Source organism: Sus scrofa, chromosome 11 (assembly GCF_000003025.6).
Source record: "Sus scrofa isolate TJ Tabasco breed Duroc chromosome 11, Sscrofa11.1, whole genome shotgun sequence".
Taxonomy (NCBI): Eukaryota; Metazoa; Chordata; class Mammalia; order Artiodactyla; family Suidae; genus Sus; species Sus scrofa.
This window is the reverse complement of record NC_010453.5, coordinates 65,419,823-65,438,948: the sequence shown is the minus strand read 5'-3', so window position 1 is coordinate 65,438,948 and position 19,126 is coordinate 65,419,823. Positions and strand designations below refer to the sequence as shown.

At 37.6% G+C, this 19,126-nt stretch overlaps 1 protein-coding gene across 3 annotated transcripts in view; it reads left to right on the top strand.

The window, feature by feature from the left end:
• UGGT2 (UDP-glucose glycoprotein glucosyltransferase 2) overlaps positions 1 to 19,126 on the top strand; it is a 169,584-nt gene that overhangs the window by 37,843 nt on the left and 112,615 nt on the right. For all 3 annotated transcript variants that reach the window (XM_021065792.1, XM_021065791.1, XM_021065793.1), the window contains 4 exons: positions 3,577 to 3,677; positions 5,210 to 5,309; positions 8,160 to 8,220; positions 16,249 to 16,340. In XM_021065792.1, coding sequence (XP_020921451.1) covers positions 3,577 to 3,677; positions 5,210 to 5,309; positions 8,160 to 8,220; positions 16,249 to 16,340 — 354 coding nt within the window. The remainder of the gene's footprint in view (positions 1 to 3,576; positions 3,678 to 5,209; positions 5,310 to 8,159; positions 8,221 to 16,248; positions 16,341 to 19,126) is intronic.

Genomic DNA, 19,126 nt, shown 5'->3' with positions numbered 1-19,126 from the left:
TGGTCCTGGACTTTTTTTTGTAGGGAGCATTTTTATTACATACTCAATTTCATTTCTAGCTATCTGTCTGTTCAGTTGATCTATTTCTTCTTGATTCAGTTTGGCAGGTGGTAAGTCTCTAGAAAGTTGTCCATTTCTTCTTGGTTGTCAATTGTTGACATATAATTGTTGATAGTATTCTTTTATGGTTTTTTGTATTTCTGCAGTATCTGTTGTGGTTTCTCCTTTTTCATTTCTTATTTTGTTTATTTGGGTTTTTTTCTCTGCTCTTTTTGATGAGTCTGGCCAGAGGTTTGTCAATTTTGTTTACCTTTTCAAAGAACCAACTTTTGGTTCATTGATTTTTTTTCAATTGTTTTTTGAATCTCTATTTTATTGATTTCCTCTTTGATCTTTATGTTTTTCTTCCTTATGCTGGCTTAAGGTTTTGTTTGTTCTTCATTTTCTACTTCATTTAGGTGATGGGTTAAGTTGTTGATTAGAGATTTTTCTTTTTTGACGAAGGCCTGTATCACTATGAATTTCCCTCTAAGCACTGCTTTTGCAACATCCCAAAGATTTTGAATGGTTGTGTCTTCATTACCATTTGTTTGAAGGAATTTTTTAATTTCCGTTTTTGATTTCCTCATTGACCCATTGGTTTTTTGGTAGCATGTTGTTTAGTCTCCATGTAGCTAATTTTTTCTCATTTCTTTTCCTGTGCTTGATTTCTAGTTTCATGCCATTGTGGTCAGAGAAGATATTTGAAATAATTTCTGTACTCTTAAATTTGTTGAGGTTAGTTTTGTGCCCCTAGAGTATTTTATAGATCTAAATGGTTACAAAAATCATGTTTAATACTGGATTTTTAGCATGGAAAAAATAAAAATTTTTATGTCTCAAAACAAGAAAATGTTGATTTCCGTAAATTTCTGTGCCACAGATTGCCATATAAAAAAACCTTTTAGTATCTGGTCTTAATTTCTTATACATCTGTATGTCACCTTTCAAAAATTAAAATTATGTTCCCATTTTTTCCTGCATCTCTGATTGAAGACAAGGAATAGGATGGTGAGTGTACTCTGAATGTTGGTGGATGGGGACTGTTGTAGTTTTTTGTGTAGTTTTTCTTATTTATGAGAAGGGAAAGCTTGTGATTCCATTATAAAGACAAAATTTTAAATAAAGTTTTAATTAATGTCTTTAGTTCTTATTATTACAACTATTTATAAAGGATACTTAGGTCAGTTCTCCTGGCAAGTAGGTAACTATGTTGATTTATACATTTTGAGTTGTATTTCTGTTGTATATGGGACAAGGTGTATACTGGTGGCCTTAAAAAGTTAATGCATCTTGTAAAATTGATTCTTTTTAAGAAAGTTTTATTTAGTAGATAACAATGCATTTTTATTCCATTTCCAGCTGTGTTTCACATCTTGGAATCCCATAATTCTATTCTTTTTAAAGAATAACTATTTATGGGAATAAATTGTATGTATTCCCAAAAGCCTTTGGAACCTTTGGGTATTAGGTTTTTTTAATAGGAAGTACTCAAGGTAGTTTTTACACAATTAATTGATGTAGGCAAAAACCTTTTGCTTTATGTGTTGTATGAATAATGTATTTTTGCCTGAATTACATAAATAATTTTAGCAGTGAAAGTATCAATAAGCTCATGTTTAATCATGAAAGACAGATATCATAGCTCTTATAAACTTAATATTACTCTGTAACCTAAAATGTTGAGAAAGGAGTGGTTATTTTAATTTATAGTGAACTTATTTTCTAAGAAGTTCTGGGAGTTCCCATCGTGGCACAGTGGAAACAAATCCGACTAGGAACCATGAGGTTGTGGGTTTGATCCCTGTCCTTGCTCAGTGGGTTAAGGATCTGGCATTGCCGTGAGCTGTGGTGTAGGTTGCAGATGTGGCTCAGATCCCACGTTGCTGTGACTCTGGCGTAGGCTTCACAGCTACGGCTCTGATTAGACCCCTAGCCTGGGAACCTCCACATGCCGCGGGTGCAGCCCTAGAAAAGGCAAAAAAAAAAAGAAGAAGTTCTGTTACTTTTTCACTATAAGAGCAGTGTTGATTCATTTTCAGAATGTCCCAATTGTAATAAAATTTCAGGTTATTGATACTGTAGTACATTTATTTATTGTTAACCATAAGGTTAATCTATTTCCAGATATATGTTCTGCATATTTATGTTTCATCTTGCTTTTTAAAATATTTATTTCTTTTTCCTGTTGAAAAAATGTATTTTACTTATAAATTGTGCTGATAGCTAAAGGTTTTTTAAAAGAATTCTGTCGAATAATAAGAAGTGGGGAGTTCGTGTTGTGGCTCAGAGCTAATGAACCTGACTAGTATCCATGAGGATGTGGATTCGACCCCCTAGCCTGGAAACTTTCGTATGCCACAGGTGTGGCCCTAAAAAATAAATAAATAAATAAATAAAATGAAGTGGTACTATTTCTTGATTTCATGAGAAATGGAAGAAAGTTATAGTTTTTATTATATGTATAGTAAAATCCATTCTGCTACATTATTATTTAGCACTCTCTAAAAGATACCTATTATATGTTTAATAGGTAAAATTATCTTTAAGTTTTTATAAGTTTCAAAAATGAATTTTTTTAGAAATAAAGTCTATATAGTGTAGGAAGCATTAATATCTTTCCTTATAAAATAGTTTTTAATTATAAAAGCAATACTTGTAATTTATAAAATGTTAAGATAAGAATTTACATACGGAAGTTCCCATTGTGGCTCAGTGGTTAACGAATCTGACCAGCATCCATGAGGGCACAGGTTTGATTCCTGGCCTTGCTCAGTGGATTAAGGATCTGGCAAGCTGTGGTGTAGGTCATAGACATTGACTCATATCCTGCATTGCTGTGGCTGTGGTGTAGGTCGGCAGCTATGGCTCCAGTTTGACCCCTAGCCTGGGAACCTCCAAAATGCTATGGGTGAGGCCCTAAAAAAAGCAAAAAAAAAAAAAAAAAAAAAAAGAATTTATTTATTTATTTAGTCTTTTAGCTATTTCTTTGGGCCGCTCCCGCGGCATATGCGGCATATGGAGGTTCCCAGGCTAGGGGGCGAATCGGAGCTGTAGCCACTGGCCTACGCCAGAGCCACAGCAACGCAGGATCCGAGCCGCGTCTGCAACCTACACCACAGCTCACGGCAACGCCGGATCATTAACCCACTGAGCAAGGGCAGGGACCGAACCCGCAACCTCATGGTTCCTAGTCGGATTCGTTAACCACTGCGCCACGACAGGAACTCCAAAAAAAAGAATTTAAATAAGAACTATAATCCTGCTCTCACCTTTGGATCCCTCACAGGTAATGTTAACAAATGAGTATATCCATCCAGATTTTTTGTATTGTTTTATACATTAAAAAAAAAAGTAGACAAGCCCATTGCTCTCATTATTTTTAAGTTCTGTGGGTATAACTGCATCACTGTTGTTATCTTGATGAACAGTTAGTGTCTAAGTATTTGGAAGAGTTAATTTCAAAAATATATTGCGTGTATAGTAGTAATTTGTAGTAGGTGATGATAATTAACATTACTTAATGTTCTAATACAGAGAAAGATACTCAGATCTTAGAGATAATCTGACAACATTCCAAAAATACCTTATTGAGAGTAATAAAGAAATGATGCCTTTGAAAGTCTGGGAACTACAAGGTACAGTACTTCAGTCTGCTTTAACACAGCATATTGGTAACTGATCCCTGTTTTATATAATATAAATTAGTTCATAGGTGGTAATAATATGTGACTAATGTATGTTACTTTTTGTGGAGATACAAATTTAATTATAAGGTTATTCATCAAGCAAATTATATTTTTGTGTTTCTAAGATTTAAAGTTATATGACATGCAGTTACTTGATATTATTCAATCATTTTTAAAGTATGCATGAGTTACCTTATAGGTTCTCAAGTATTTTGGAGGGGGGCTGTTTATTTATTTATTTATTTTATTTTCTGTTCAGTTGATTTATTATTATTTTTTAATTGTTATTCCCCCAATACAGTTTTTTTTTCCTACTGTACAGCATGGTGATCCAGTTACACATACATGTATTTTCTCACATTTTAAATCACATTTCAGTGAATCTGTAGTATTGATTAAAAATCCTGACCAGTGAGTCAGTAGAAATCAGAACAAAATCTTAGTTTTCTTCTCTTTAAAATTTTGGTCTTAATAGACCATTACCTGTTTCACTCTGAGCTTAGAATAAAGTCCGTACTGACATACTATAAGCAGATATTTTGAGACCAAAATTTAGCTTGGATTGAACTAAAATTTTCTGTTTAGTTTGTAATTTTCTTTTTTATTATTTGTAGTTTTTAGTGGGTCATGGGAATATGTCATTTTTTTCTCTGCAATCTATAATTCTGTCAGTCATCAACTTTTTTAATAGCTTATCGAAATATGCTTGACATACTCTACAAGTTCACCCATTTAAAACGTGTCATTCAGTCTGTTTTAGTATATTTTTACAGTTCTTTAACTGTCACCACAGTCAATTTAAAGTACTTTCATCACCCTAAAAAGAAATTAACATACCTATAAATACTCCATTTCTCCCCAATTCCTCCAACTGTAGACAAGCAGCAGTCCACTTTTTTTCTACAAAATGTTCTCCAAGGGAGCAATATTTTAGAAAATTGTAAGTGACAGGATTCTTGCGAAGGCTGGTAAACAGAGAACATGCATAGTTATCTTAGTTTTAATTAACCTCCCTAGTGTCTGTGTAAGATCTGTTTGACTGGACTAGAAACAGGACATCTAGTCAAAATATCATTGAATTAATGACAGGTTGAACTATAACTGCGGTAGAAGGCATAGAGAGGAAGCCTGGATTTAGCAAATACTTAGGAGATAAAGAGAATCAAAGGTGATTTTAACATTTCCAGCTTGGGGCCTGAGTAGTTAAGTAGGTTTGGGGGTTAAATAGGGGCCCAGAAATAATGAGATGCATTAAAAAGCTGTAGCTCCAGTTCAGCCCCACAGCTTGGGAACTTCCATATACTGCAGGTGCAGCCCAAAAAAGGGAGGGAAAAAAACCCTCTGAATAATGGTCTATACGTATGTTTATTACTGTGTCTATATATGAATGTATGGCAAGAAGGGTTATTTAAATTACATGGAAATGTCTGTTAAGGTCTAATATTATGCTACATTCTTTACTGATACTTTTTTCTTTTCAGATCTTAGTTTTCAAGCAGCTTCTCAGATAAAGTCCACTCCAGTTTATGATGCCATAAAATTAATGAAAGACATTTCTCAGAACTTCCCTGTAAAAGCCAGGTATGTTAAAGTTTATTGAATTGATTATAGCCAGAACTCTTTCCATGAAATACATTTTATGAAAATAGCTGAATTCAAGTAACATAATGATGTCAGTTAATTCTAGTATATATAGTGTTCATGAAATCAGGCTCTCTTCTTTGTGTATACTGGGCTTTCCCCCCACACACACTGGAGCAGAGTATTGGCTTGTGCATGCCTTGTATACACACTGCAGAATAGAACTCTTAGATTAGAAGCAAATGTAAAGGAAGAGATGATTTATTTTAAAAATTATTTAGGAGTTCCCTGCGAGTCAGTGGTAACGAACCTAACTAGAGTCCCTGGGAATGCGGGTTCAATCCCTGGCCTCGCTCAGTGGGTTGGGGATTCAGTTGCCGTGAGCTGGAGTGTGGGTTATAGATGCGGCTTGGATCTCTCACTGTTGTGGCTGTGGCATAGGCAGGCAACTGCAGCTCCAATTGGACCCCTAGCCTGGGAACTTCCATATGCTGTAAGTGTGGCCCTAAAAAGCAAATAAATAAATAAATAAATAATAAAAATTTAAAAATTATTTAAACATAAACAGTGAGACGTGGTAATCCAAGACAAAACTGGTTTAATCAACATGTAATAAGGGGGGCATTTTTCTCTTTCCCTTATGGAGGATAATGAAAAGTATTATTCTGAGTAGATCTGTGCCCAGTGTCTGGCCAAATTGTGTTCCTTCCCTTTCAGATTCCATACAGTTAGTAATGTCTTAATTGTATGGAATATTTTGTGGAATACTTTTTTTGCCAGTAAGATATCTAATTGAACTCTTTTAGAAATGTTAATATTACATTAAACACATCTTCCAGTTCAACAGATAATACATTTGCATATCTAGAAGCAACCAATAGATACAATTCAGGTTACTGTGTGTTTGTTATAGGGATTTACAAAATAACATGACTTTGAAGCATTTGTATTCTGGTTAGGCATAACAATATAAAATTATAAGCAACCAGTAAAATGCAAACTGCATTAGCTTATATTAAAGACATACAACATGGGGCAAGTGCAGCAGTAGTGTTTTACTGAGCGAAATTGGAGAGCATCCTTGTACTCTCAGCACCTCTTCTTAAGCAGTGAATAGTCATTGGCCCTCTCTTTGCCTCACACACTTTTCTGTACATTTATCCACAGAACAAATTACTGATTTTTAACTCTAGATAGTCTTTACCCCTGTAAGATAAAAAAAAAAATAGTAGACTCTTGGCCACAGGATACCAAGAACCTTTCCATGATACCTTGAAAATAGGTTTGTCCCCTTATTTACAGATTAAAAATGAATGTATTGATGTGACTTTTTTAGTCAATTTTAAACAATCAATTTGAGAAGTCAGTATTTATATATTAAAATATGAAATTCTTGTGTGTATAGATAAATTCAGCCACACTGCCATCAACTAACAGCAGCTTTTGAAATTACTAGATCAAATACAAATAAAGTGAAATACTTCTAGTTTGGGGAAAACAGTCAGTTAGCTCTTTTGGCAGCCAGTCAGTGTGACTGTTCATGGCTTTTGTTGCTAAACTCTGCTCTTTTTTTTTTTTTTTTTGTCTTTTGTCCTTTTTTTTTTTTTTTTTTTTTTGTTGTTGTTGTTGTTGTTGCTATTTCTTGGGCCGCTCCCGCGGCATATGGAGGTTCCCAGGCTAGGGGTTGAATCAGAGCTGTAGCCACCGGCCTACGCCAGAGCCACAGCAACGTGGGATCCGAGCCGAGTCTGCAACCTACACCACAGCTCACGGCAACGCCGGATCGTTAACCCACTGAGCAAGGGCAGGGACTGAACCCGCAACCTCATGGTTCCTAGTCGGATTCGTTAACCACTGCGCCACGACGGGAACTCCTAAACTCTGCTCTTAATTTATGGTTGACCTTTAAAACATTTTTTTTTTTCTTTTTGGCAACTTTGCTAATACTGCCTGATGGCCACATTGTAGGCTTGAACGTTTGTCTGAAGTCACTCTGATATTTCATTACTCCATGAACTCAGGGATGCTTTCTCTCTCTGGGAATGAAGCAGGTTGAATTGGTTTCCAGGATTCCTCTCTTCAACCTGAGAGAGACTGAGTCAAATACCAAGTGAAAGCCAAGAACCACCTGTCAAATAGACTGTATGGAAATGTACACTTCTTTTTTTTTTTTTTTTTTTTTTTTTTTTGTCTTTTTGTTGTTGTTGTTGTTGCTATTTCTTGGGCCGCTCCTGCGGCATATGGAGGTTCCCAGGCTAGGGGTCGAATCGGAGCTGTAGCCACCGGCTTACGCCAGAGCCACAGCAACGCGGGATCCGAGCCGCGTCTGCAACCCACACCACAGCTCATGGCAACGCCAGATCGTTAACCCACTGAGCAAGGGCAGGGACCGAACCCGCAACCTCATGGTTCCTAGTCGGATTCGTTAACCACTGCGCCACGACGGGAACTCCCCGAAATGTCCACTTCTCAGTCATGAAGCTTTTAGAGATTTTAGTTGCTCATACAAAGTGTTATTGTTATTTTTCGTCTTTTTAGAGCCACACCTGTGGCATATGGAGGTTCCCAGGCTAGGGGCCAAATCGGAGCTTTAGCTGCCAATCTGTGCCACAGCCACAGGAATGCAGGATCTGAGCTGCATCTGGAACTTGCACCGCAGCTCACGGCAATGCCAGATCCTTAACCCACTGAGCAAGGCCAGGGATCGAACCCGCATCCTCATGGATACTAATTGGGTTCATTAATCACTGAGCCACAACAGGAACTCCCAAAGTATTATATTAAATTGAGTTATAGATTAGTCCTAAACATTTAAGGAAGAATGAATTATATCTGTATTTATTTTCCCAGATCTCTGACCAGAATTGCTGTAAATCAACACATGAGGGAAGAGATACAGGAAAATCAAAAGGTGTGTTTGAATTTCTTTTTTTTTTAAAAAAATTACTGCAGTAATAACACTATATTTTAGACTTTGGATCTTCAGTTTTCTTACCAAAAAAAATGTTAAATTAAACTTTTTGATTATTAAAACAATTCAGGTTTTTCCATTTTTATACTGTCTGCTGTATATAGCATACAGTTCATGATTCTAGTCAATCTTTCCTGACATAGAGCCTACTTACTTACTCATTAACTTTATATACTATAAATTTTCTGCCCATGTTGTTGTTTTTCTTTATAAGACAGAGAATAAAGGCTGTGAGATAATTCTTCTGCTTCTTGTTATTAGTTTGCTTAAAAGTTTGTAAAGACCGAGTCAAGTTTAAACCACTGGAATATTACTAGAATCTTATAGCATATAGTACACAGTTGATAACTAGTTTGGTAAGTTTCTGCTAAATGGTCTCTTAAATAACCCCAAGACCCTAAATGATTCTAACTGTGTTAATACTTAAGAAGTGTTTGAGAACGCTGCCTGGCTTTATCATGTAGGACTGGTTTGGCTTTAAATGATATAATACTGGGTACACAGGGCCCTAAACAGTAGGAATTCATTTTTCTCACATAAAAAGAAGTCTCAGAGTAGGTTGCCATAAATATGGTGTTTTCTTGATGATTGCAGAATGGCTGCCACAGCTCCAGACTGCTTATCTGTATTCAAAGCAGAAAGCTGGTATCAACCACATTCATCCTAATTAGAGCCTTCCTGCAACACTTCAGCCAACTTCGACTTCATCTCATTGGCTAAAATTTTTTAATGTGCCTATCCCCAGATACCAGGGAGGCTAGAAATGTTAGCATTTACTTTTCTAGTAATTGAGACAAGCAGAGGAGAAATGGTTTAGGGATGGTGCTAGGATAGCCAGTCAGCAGTGCCTGTCACACTGAGACAGAGTAAGCTCTTAATTAATGTCAGCTGTTTTGGTGATGACATAATTCCACTGACAGTGGAACCTGAGTGATAGAAACCGCAACATGTCATCCTACCTGGGATGTTGTTTGCCTCATTGACCTCTTGCTCATCCTTTAAAACGGAGTTGTGGTATTACTTCTTTCTGTAATTTTCCTATTTGCTCTTAACAGTATTCAAGCAGAATGTAATTTTTTTTTCTTAAAAGAGTTTTTGTATTTGTTTGTTTGAATAATGTCACTTACAATAAGAAAGGGAGAGAGATTGGGAAGGGAAAAGTAGAGAAAAGAAAGGAATGCCAGGGTATCCATGGCATCACATAATCTCTTCTTGCTCAGTTAACAGTTTAAAGTGGGTGTTCCTGGTCAGCAAAGCTTTGCTGTATGTGGTATTTTGATTCCAGAGGCTGAAGAATTTCATGAGGTTAAAGAGGAGCTACTAAAAGAGGCGATTGGAGGAACCAAATAGGGTAATTCCACAGGTAGACCACTGTGAAGACATAATAACAGGATGACAGTCAAGGCGAGCTGCTACAGTGGAGTGGAAAGGAGTAAATCAGGGAACTCTGCACCAAGGGGTTTGAATGAGCAACAGTACTTGGCACAGAGCATTCCATCGGAAGTATTTGTTGAATTAAAAACATCTGAATATTGAAATGTTACCTATAATACATTCTGTATTTAGAAATGTTTAGTTTTTAAGATGTTCTATATATTGTAACACTTATTAATGTCCCAGTTTATAAACTGAGATCAAGTGTTTTCTTTTGGGTACAAGATGGAACCAGAATTGTGTCCTCCTTTACAGCTCATTTCAGAAGAATTTAATAAGAATTTTGAATTTTTCAGTTGCCAATCACCTGGGTGACTGGAAAGATACTTGAGAAAATTGAGAAATTTGATCTAGTCACTTTTCTTCTAAAAAAGTCTTCAGTGACTCTTGTTTCCAGAAGAAAAACATGCAAAGTGCTTCAGAGATGTATTTAAATAAAACCAGGTGGGTAGGAGAAGTCTGGTGTGGACCGCAAGCTCCCTAACAAAAACCCACCGAGAACTGGTTGGTGTAGCAAAGCTGAGTTAAATAAACTTGCCACAATGAAGGAGAACAGCACCTTGAGAGACTCTTGTTTGTGTCTCGGAAAGAGGACCTTGGGGTGGAGTACTTATAGAATTTGGGGAGTCCTCTGTTGAAGTCGTTGAAGTTGGTCTTTCAAGGTGGGGGATTATTTCGGATTGGGTAGAGCTTGTAACACAGTAGGTTAGGGCTGGTGAGCATTAAAGTGATGGGTTTGGTGAGCAGACTGTTGCTCATAAGCAAGCTCTTTGCACAGGTGAGATAACTCTTCAGATTTGCAAACCAGACTGTTACAGATTTTCCTGGGGGAAAAAATGGTTTACAATAATTTTTTGAAGCAAATGGTTATTTATTCATTTACAGCTTTATCTTCCTGGACAATAATTTCCCATAATTCTTAAGTGATGGTGGCCCAGGTCATCTCAGTTCTCAGTCCTAGTATTGGCAGTATGTTGAGAGAGGTGGTCTCATTTCTCACTGGGAAGGTAGGAGATGACTTAAGAAGTAGACAGTAGTAGCTGGGTAGAAAGAGGGGAGAAGCAGTGTTACTCTCCCTGTAGTTCTTGATGATCAAGGTGTGGTGTTACTACTGTAAAAAATCATAGAGAAGGATTATTTTAAAAATCTAAGTTCTTTGGTTGATATATCTGCAGATGGAAAACACGAATTACTGAGATGGATTATGCTCTCTTCCCTGTGTCAGAGGAGTCTGCATTTTTGCCCCTTTGATGTTGGCCAATGCTGTGTGCCTTGCTTTAGCTAATAATATAAAATGAGCAGATACACATGTCACATCCAAGCAGCAGCTTTGAGTGCAGCGAGAATGAAAGAGCATTTCCAGCAAAACTAGCATCAAGCAAAGCCTCACATACTTGTACATTTTACATTGTGGTGAAGAATGTCCAACACTAGTAGAACCGAAGCCTGAAGCTGCAGTTGTGTGGCGGGGAAGACGGGGAAGTTGCAGGGGTGCCAGCATTGAGGGTCCCAGAAATTGCCAGCAGACACTCATCGTCAGAGGAGAGGGCTCCATACTGAGTGGGGACGCTGTGGACAGTGCTAAAAACAGGGCAGACCACGTGTTCTGGGGAGGTTGAGCGAGTGCATGAAAGTGGCAGACTTAGGAAAACCTGGTAGCAGAAGAAGGGACAGTGGCTCACCCAAAATACAGGGCAATCCCCTGGTCCCCAAGTGAAGAGAAAAAGCGACTGATGATAAGAGCTTCTGAGCAGCTTAATGTTTGTGTATTTGAGGAAGACTGACTCCATTAGGTGACCTAACATAAACTGTTGATTACTATATGGAAACCTGAAGCCAAGAAACCCTAAAAAGCTGATTTTGCCCCTTATACTCCAAAGCAATAATACTCTGGTCCAAGAACATCTGATTCAGATGTGAATAATCAAAACAGTAAAACTACTGCATCTATATAAAGACCTCACTGTATGAAGGGGAGTAAAATCAGCAAAACCATACTGTAGATGAAGAAAACTCACTAAGCAGAGGAAAATTGCAAAATAACATTTGGATGTGCACTTAAAATGTTAAGCTGAGGGATTTCCCATTGCGGCTCAGTGGTAACAAACTTAACTAGGATCTATGAGGACGCAGGTTCGATCCCTGGCCTTCTCAGTGGGTAAAGGATCCAGCGTTGGGTAAGCTGCGGTGTAGTTGCAGACGCGGCTTGGATCCTGCATTGCTGTATAGGAAGGAGGTGATGCCCAGACAATGAAAGAGAATGTGAAACTAGAACTTGAAGGACATAGCAAAGGTGTGGGAAGTAAAGATAAAACCCTTTCTGATATAATAAAATTGTAAGTGGGCACAAAGGAGAACTGACCTTACAGAAAGCATAGTAGAAGAGTGGATGGGAATAATAAAGGTGCAGTAGTAAAAAAGAAATAGATAGGATTCAAGAGAAAATGATAAAGGCAGGTAGAAGAAACCCAAAGGACCTGGACTGGAGTCCCTGAAATAGACGTTTAAAAAAAAAAAAAAAACAAGGACAGAACAAATGTTTAAAACTACAATTAAGAAATTTGGTTTAATTTAGGAGGCAGTTGGCTTTAGCTTCAACAGTACAGCAGATTTCCCTTTGGAGTTCATAGTTGTTGTTTTGCTCAGAGACTAGGTAGAAACTACTTTTGATGATTTAAAATTCAGTGTTAGTTAATCCAATATGTATCCCTAACTGTTTACATAAGAGCTGTTAAATTATATTTCATGACACTTTTTATTTGTTTTGATTAAGGCGGAATAGGACAGGGGGTCATATAGCTAACTTTTTTTAATTTCAGTAGTATGAAACATTGTTTCAGTTATGTAATTACATAATAAACCAAATGCAGATATTTCAATAAGAATTCCAAATAAAAGATTACACCTAATTCAATAAAACCTCACACTTTGCTAATTATGTCCACTAATTACTGAGAATGTGTGAAAAATTTTTAGCTTTCTAGAGAAAATTCCCAGATTAGAATATCCTCTCCAGAAATTCCTCTGTAAAATACATTTTTTTGAATCTTATTTTCTCTCATCACTCATCCTGAAAAAATTTTAAAAAAACCTTCCTATATTAAGATTTACATCTGGTTGGACTTCAGATTTTAAGTTAAGAATACATGTAGTTCCAGCATAGGGACCTCCAGACAAGTTTATAAAGACTGCATAACCCACTCTTCTGAGGTCCAGTCAGTCAGAATTTTTTTGGCTTCAGCTAATGGCCCAGCCTCATTGGTTGTTAAAGAGATGGGTAAATTTCAACACATATGTTCCCTCTTTTTTGGAATAAGTTTTATCTCTCCATGGGGGGGGGTTGTATTTGTTTCTGCTCAGAGCCTATGAGCACTCCCAACTTAATTCCTCTTTAAATTAAAAATCTGTTTATATTTTTGGATCTTCAAAGTAGTATGAAATTGGGTCTCAGCCTCTTGTGAAGATAAGCCAGAGTCCATGATTTCTTACAGAAGTATTGTTCTTCCTCCACCAAGAACCATGAACTTAGCAACATTTTTGCTGTTTCTGAAGGGCAATTTATTTTTGAAGTCACCTTTTCACTTCACTGTGAGTGTCACACTTCTTTGTCTGCACAAGGATATTTCTAACTCAGCTGCCTGCCCTTGGTGGGTCCAAGGCTCAGCCTCCTGTCCTTCTGAGACCAGTCTTAAAAAAGCCAAGCTTTAAGTCACCTAGGATGCTGGAGATTTCCTCAGGGCAGGACCTTCAGTGTTTGTTACATCCTTGGAGTCTTATCCCCACTTTTTCCTCTACTCCTAGATGATATCTTTACTTTAAAAAACTAAAGTAATCCTTCCTTTAAAGGGCAATGTTAATTTTTTAATTTAGCATTTTTTGATATTTTCCTTTAAGAGATTTCAGGATCTCTGGTTCATCATATTGCCAGAAACCACCCCTTGGTTTGAGAAAGACTGCTTTAAATCACACACTTGGGGTAGCTTGCCAGGATTTCAGGCTACCCCTGTCTGAGGGGAAAGGGATTTGTCGGCACTGGTTCCCATACATATACCTCTCTTTTCTGACAGTGCTTCAACATCAAGTTCACTGAGTTCAGCTTATTACTCTTGTTTTGAGCATCTTTTTTGCCCAAGATGTGGTGCTTGGCATAAACATCCTTGAGGAAATTAGCGTTTTAGTGTGGATCTGTTTGATATACTTTTTATTTAGAGTAGAGATGCCTAAAATGAGGTGCTAGAGAGAGCTTGAGATTGTATTTGATGGTTCAGTGTAAGTTCTAGGGAAACAGGCAGTGAATTCACTAGGCGTCTGTAGAAGTTTGAAATTGGAATACAAGTGTCAGAAAAAGTGATGGAAAGGCACAGAAGTAGCTAAAGACAAATCAGAATTTCACCTTTGAATCTCTCTTGTTAGTGCTTAATCCCTTGTCAGTATTTTATATAAAACAAATGGAGATATTTTCTATCCTGTTATAAATTTAGTTCCTCTCTCCCCTCTCTGTGTGTAGCTTACCTGTCACGGTGAGTGATAACCATAGAAAAAAATTCACCTCTCTAAAGTCGCCTCTGAACCAAATCTTCAAGTTAATTGCTTCATCTGCCTTTCCAGAATAATTGTTACAAATTTCTGTTAGGTCACTCATTGTGTGATATTGAAATGCACTGTTTGAAACTGTTTTTCCTCCTAAACCAATTTGCCTACCATGATAATAGTCATAATAAAAGCTTCCTTTGTGAGTGCTTTATATGTGACTAGACACAGATATATATTACCCTTGAACTTTATAACAAACTCGTGAGTATTCCATTTTACAGGAGAGGAAACTGAGACATGTTAAGTTAATAAGTAGATTTGTCCAATTCTTAACATTAGTAAGTAGCAAGATGAGGATTTAAACCAGATCTGACTCCCTCATTGTGATCTTACTAACTATGCTGTATGGCGAGGACATGGCCTTTTTTTTCTAGTTCCTGGAGTTGTTTCTAGCTCCGAGTAGGCACTTGGGAAATATTACTTAATGAAAAGGTAGTGACTGGAACATTGCTTTAAAAGGATTTTTGAATTTAGAGTGATTGTCAAATATTTATACATACACCAAAGTTTTGAGTTCTGGGATATCAAAGAATAGAAATGTGCCACCTATCAAATTCTAAGTGTGTGCAGGCACACACACACACACAATAGAAAGTGTAATAGGTTGATAACTGCTGTAGCATTAGAAATGTAATATCACATATTGCGAAATCAAAATACTCAGATATCATAAGATTCCCATCACTTATATCAGGCAGGGGCAGTACTGCCCATGTATAGGCCACATTTGGCTCACCACCTGTCTTTATTAACAAAAGTTTCCGTGGTGCTCGCTTTGGCAGCACATATACTAAAGTTGGAACAATACAGAGAAGATTACCATGGCCTCTACACAAAACTGACACAAATTCGTGAAGTGTTCCGTATTTTTGAATAAAGACAGACTGAGGCCGAGGCAATATTTGAAGTGAAAATAGTCAAGAATTTTCTAAAACTGATAAAAGATACCTACTGCAGATTAAAAAAAAAAAGAAGACGACATCTACACATGCCAAACAGGGTAAATACAAAGAGCACTGCACCTAGGTACATCAGAGTAAAACTGCTATAAACCAGAGACAGAAAGTCTTGGAAGCCACCAGGAAAGAAAGCCGCATTATCTTCAGAGGAATAACAGAAAGACAGACTCTCCACAAATCTGGAAGTCCAAAGACAGTGGAATGTTATCTTTATGATCCCGCTAAGGTAGAATTCTTACCTAGGGAAATAGCCTTCAAAGCTGAAGGTTAAATAAACAATTGTTGAGACAAATGAAAACTGAGAAAATGTATTGCCAGCAGACTTATCACTAAACTAAATACTAAGGGAATGATGGTCAGCAGTCTCTAAAGTGGCCCCAGTGAATGGGGAGCCGGGAAGTGATTCTCCCCAGTCAGGCCTTGCAGGGGTGGGGTGTGCTTTCTATCCCATGCCCTGTTGCACCTTTTGAATTTTCCATAATGAACACATGTTATCTGCTCTAAAATAAATGAATAGTATTATAAGCCTTTATTTTAAAAAAGCTATTTTGGGAGTTCCCGTTGTGGCACAGTGGTTAACAAATCCGACTAGGAACCATGAGGTTGCGGGTTCCATCCCTGGCCTTGCTCAGTGGGTTAAGGATCTGCCGTTGCCATGAGCTGTGAGCTGTGGCGTAGGCCAGTGGCTGCAGCTCTGATTAGACCCCTAGACTGGGAACCTCCAAGTGCCGCGGGAAGTGGGCCTAGAAATGGCAAAAAGACAAAAAAAAAAAAAAGGCTATTTTGGAACATAATCATGCCCATGTGTTTGTTGTCTATGGCTGCTTTTGTGCTACAAGGGTAGAGTTGAGTGGTTCAGCAGAGATGACAGAGCTGGCCAAGCCTGAAATATTTATTGTCTGACTCAATAGAAATAGTTGCCAACTCCTGACAGCTCAACTGTTGTTGTATCACCTGGTTAACTATTCTTCTCTGTTTCCAGTATCTTCTAGATGAATTTGAAATTCAGCCAGGTGATGCTTATCTATATATAAATGGACTTCATATTGATATTGATTCTTATGATCCTTTTAGGTAAGTATTGAATTATTGATACAAGCTGTAGTTTATATATGAAGGTAAACATTTGTGTTAAATTAAGTATTTGTTAAAATACAAATAATCACTTTAAAGGTGAAGCAAACATTTTTTGATCGTGTGAAACAGCTTTTGTTTTGGTAGGATATTAAGTGTCTTTGAATGTCAAAACTGGAGGAGACCTTGGGACATTTGTTCAGATGAGGAAATTGAGTTTCTGAATCCTAGACCTCTACTAGTCCCATAATTCAAAACTATCTTTAATTGACAAGTAGGTCCATCATTTAGCAGGGAATTGTCTTGGGACAGGACTGAGTAGCCAGGGAGCTGTACTCTCCAGAAAAGAACTTAAATCTGAGATGTTTTCCCCAAACCAAAAGAATTTAAAGTGCCTTTATCTATTAGAAAAGAAATTTGAAACTATAGGTTGCTGGATACTATCTCCTTAGCTCAAAAAAATTCCTCAAAAATGCTGTAGCACAATATTTGAAACTCTGGTATTTATCATGGCCAGTGACCTATAAATTAAAGTCATGGGCTGAATAGAAGAGAAATCAAATTGAATTTATTTCTCCTTTAAAGAGTCATGAAACGACTTTAAAAAATCATATTTAGAATATAAGATGAATTTTATAAACCCAATAGTTCAAATATTCAGTTGCAGTTGAATTGAATTTGCTTTTATTGAAGTTAAATTGTTTCATTTTTATAGCAGTTTGGAAATGTATGAGAAAATACAGGAAAGGCTGAGAAGTAGAGTAATTCAAGTTGGGCTTTTATCTCTTGCTCTCTCTTTTTTTTTTGCCTTTTTAGGGCCACACCTGCAGCGTATGGAGGTTTCCAGGCTAGGGGTCCAACAGGAGCTGTAGCTGCTGGCCTACTCCAGCCACAGCAATGAGGGGTCTGAGCCGTATCTGCAATCTACACCACAGCTCACGGCAATTCGGATCCTTAACCCACTGAGCGAGGCCAGGGATTGAACCTGCGTCCTCATGGATGCTAGTTGGTTCGTTAGCCGCTGAGCCACAATAGGAACTCCTGGGTGTTTATCTTTAGTTGAATCTTTGGACCTAATACTGGGGAAATGCTAATCTGAAGTACATAGGGTAAGCACTACATGTAGAGAAGAGCAGTTACTAGCTCTCGGCTGTAAACTTCAGAGGATAGAAATTATACCTGTGCTCAGGAACAGTGAAAATAGGTTTAAAAGAGGGCAGAAGTGGTAGGTAGATTTTGGAGAGTTTTTTGAGGTAATGTATGGGGAAATTTTCTTAGCAGGAACAATTGACATGTAATTTAGAAAGGCTATAGGTCATTTAAGAAATAGAACCTTCTTGGCTCTTCCACCTGGTAATTAGTGATCTGCTGGATGGTGATACATCATTTCTCCTCCTTGATGGGATCACCGGTTGTAGCAACTAGAACTCCCTTGAAGGAAAAGAAAGAAAATATGGGAAGATATTTGTATCTTCTGACATTCTTCAGCACAAAATGAACAAAGATGTGCTCAGGAAAGATCAGAACATGTAGAATAAAAACAGTGTGAAGAGGCTGATGAATGGAAGAAAATGATGCAGGAAATAGAAGAGGAAGGAAAATGTCCTTGGACTGAAGTTATGTCCTGAGTCTAGAGAGAGGTCCTAGGCAAGGCGTAGTTTAGAATTGCCCACTTGGGAAAAGAAAGTGACGGGGAATTACTTTTCTCTTTCTTTCCACCTCCTGTCCCTTGCTGCAGTTTTGGGTTCCGGAGGACTGATACCATGCCCACAACCTAACCATTCTTCCCCTGATCCCTGAGGACGTCAGCATTGGTGCAGGCCAGGCTGTGCGCAAGCCCAGCTCTCACCCATAGGGAGACGAGGGCAGTGGGAGGCAGTAGCAGTGACCAGAGAGGAAAGCAGGTAGGACCGAGTCAATTTGAGGAGTTCTGTACATGTGTCTTATGTACATCTCCTACCTAATCAGAGCTACTTAGTAGGCATCCCAGCCACAGAATGGACCAGGCTCTGGTTGAGGACAACTGCTCAAATGACTCTGGTACAAACTGGATGTTACTTATTTTGGTAGCCAGTCCACTCCTGCTTGAGTAATGTCACTATAGTGTCATTGCCAGAAAGAAAGAAGTAACAAAGGTGTCTTGATATTCCCACTTCTGTAGTTTTTCTGTTATCTTGATGAAGTTGTCTGGCTCACAGTTCTTTTGACCTCTGGATAAATATGTATTTGTAATGCAAGCAGTGTTAAAATTCAATATTATAAAATCAATTTAGTATTAAAACTTGATTCAGTAAATATCTGAATACTATGCTATAGAGACTGCTAGATACCAGGTGTATAGTGGTGAACAAGACAGAAATATCTTAACAAAATTTACAGTCTGGTGGGATAGCCGATATTAGATAATTGTATTATGATAAAGGTTTATAAAAGATGAAGTACAGTCATTTGGGAGTTTTTAACTACAGGGATTTAAACCAGTTCTCAATGAAACATGGGGACGGTGAATATCAGATTTCTTCAAGTAAGTGGTATTTAAGGATGAATCAGACAAAGTGGGGAGTTAGGGTTCTGCAAGCATGACACATTTGAGAAAATGAAGGTCTAGTGTGGCCACACTGTGCAGTGAGGAGGAGCTAGAAGAAGCTTAGTTCTCACAGGTGGGCAAAGATCAGACTGTGGAACCAAATTTTAGATTTTTGCCTTTTATCTCATGGGCAGGAGAAACCAGTAGAGGATTCTGAGCAAATTTAAAAATAGCAACTATTTAAAATAAAAGAAGCACA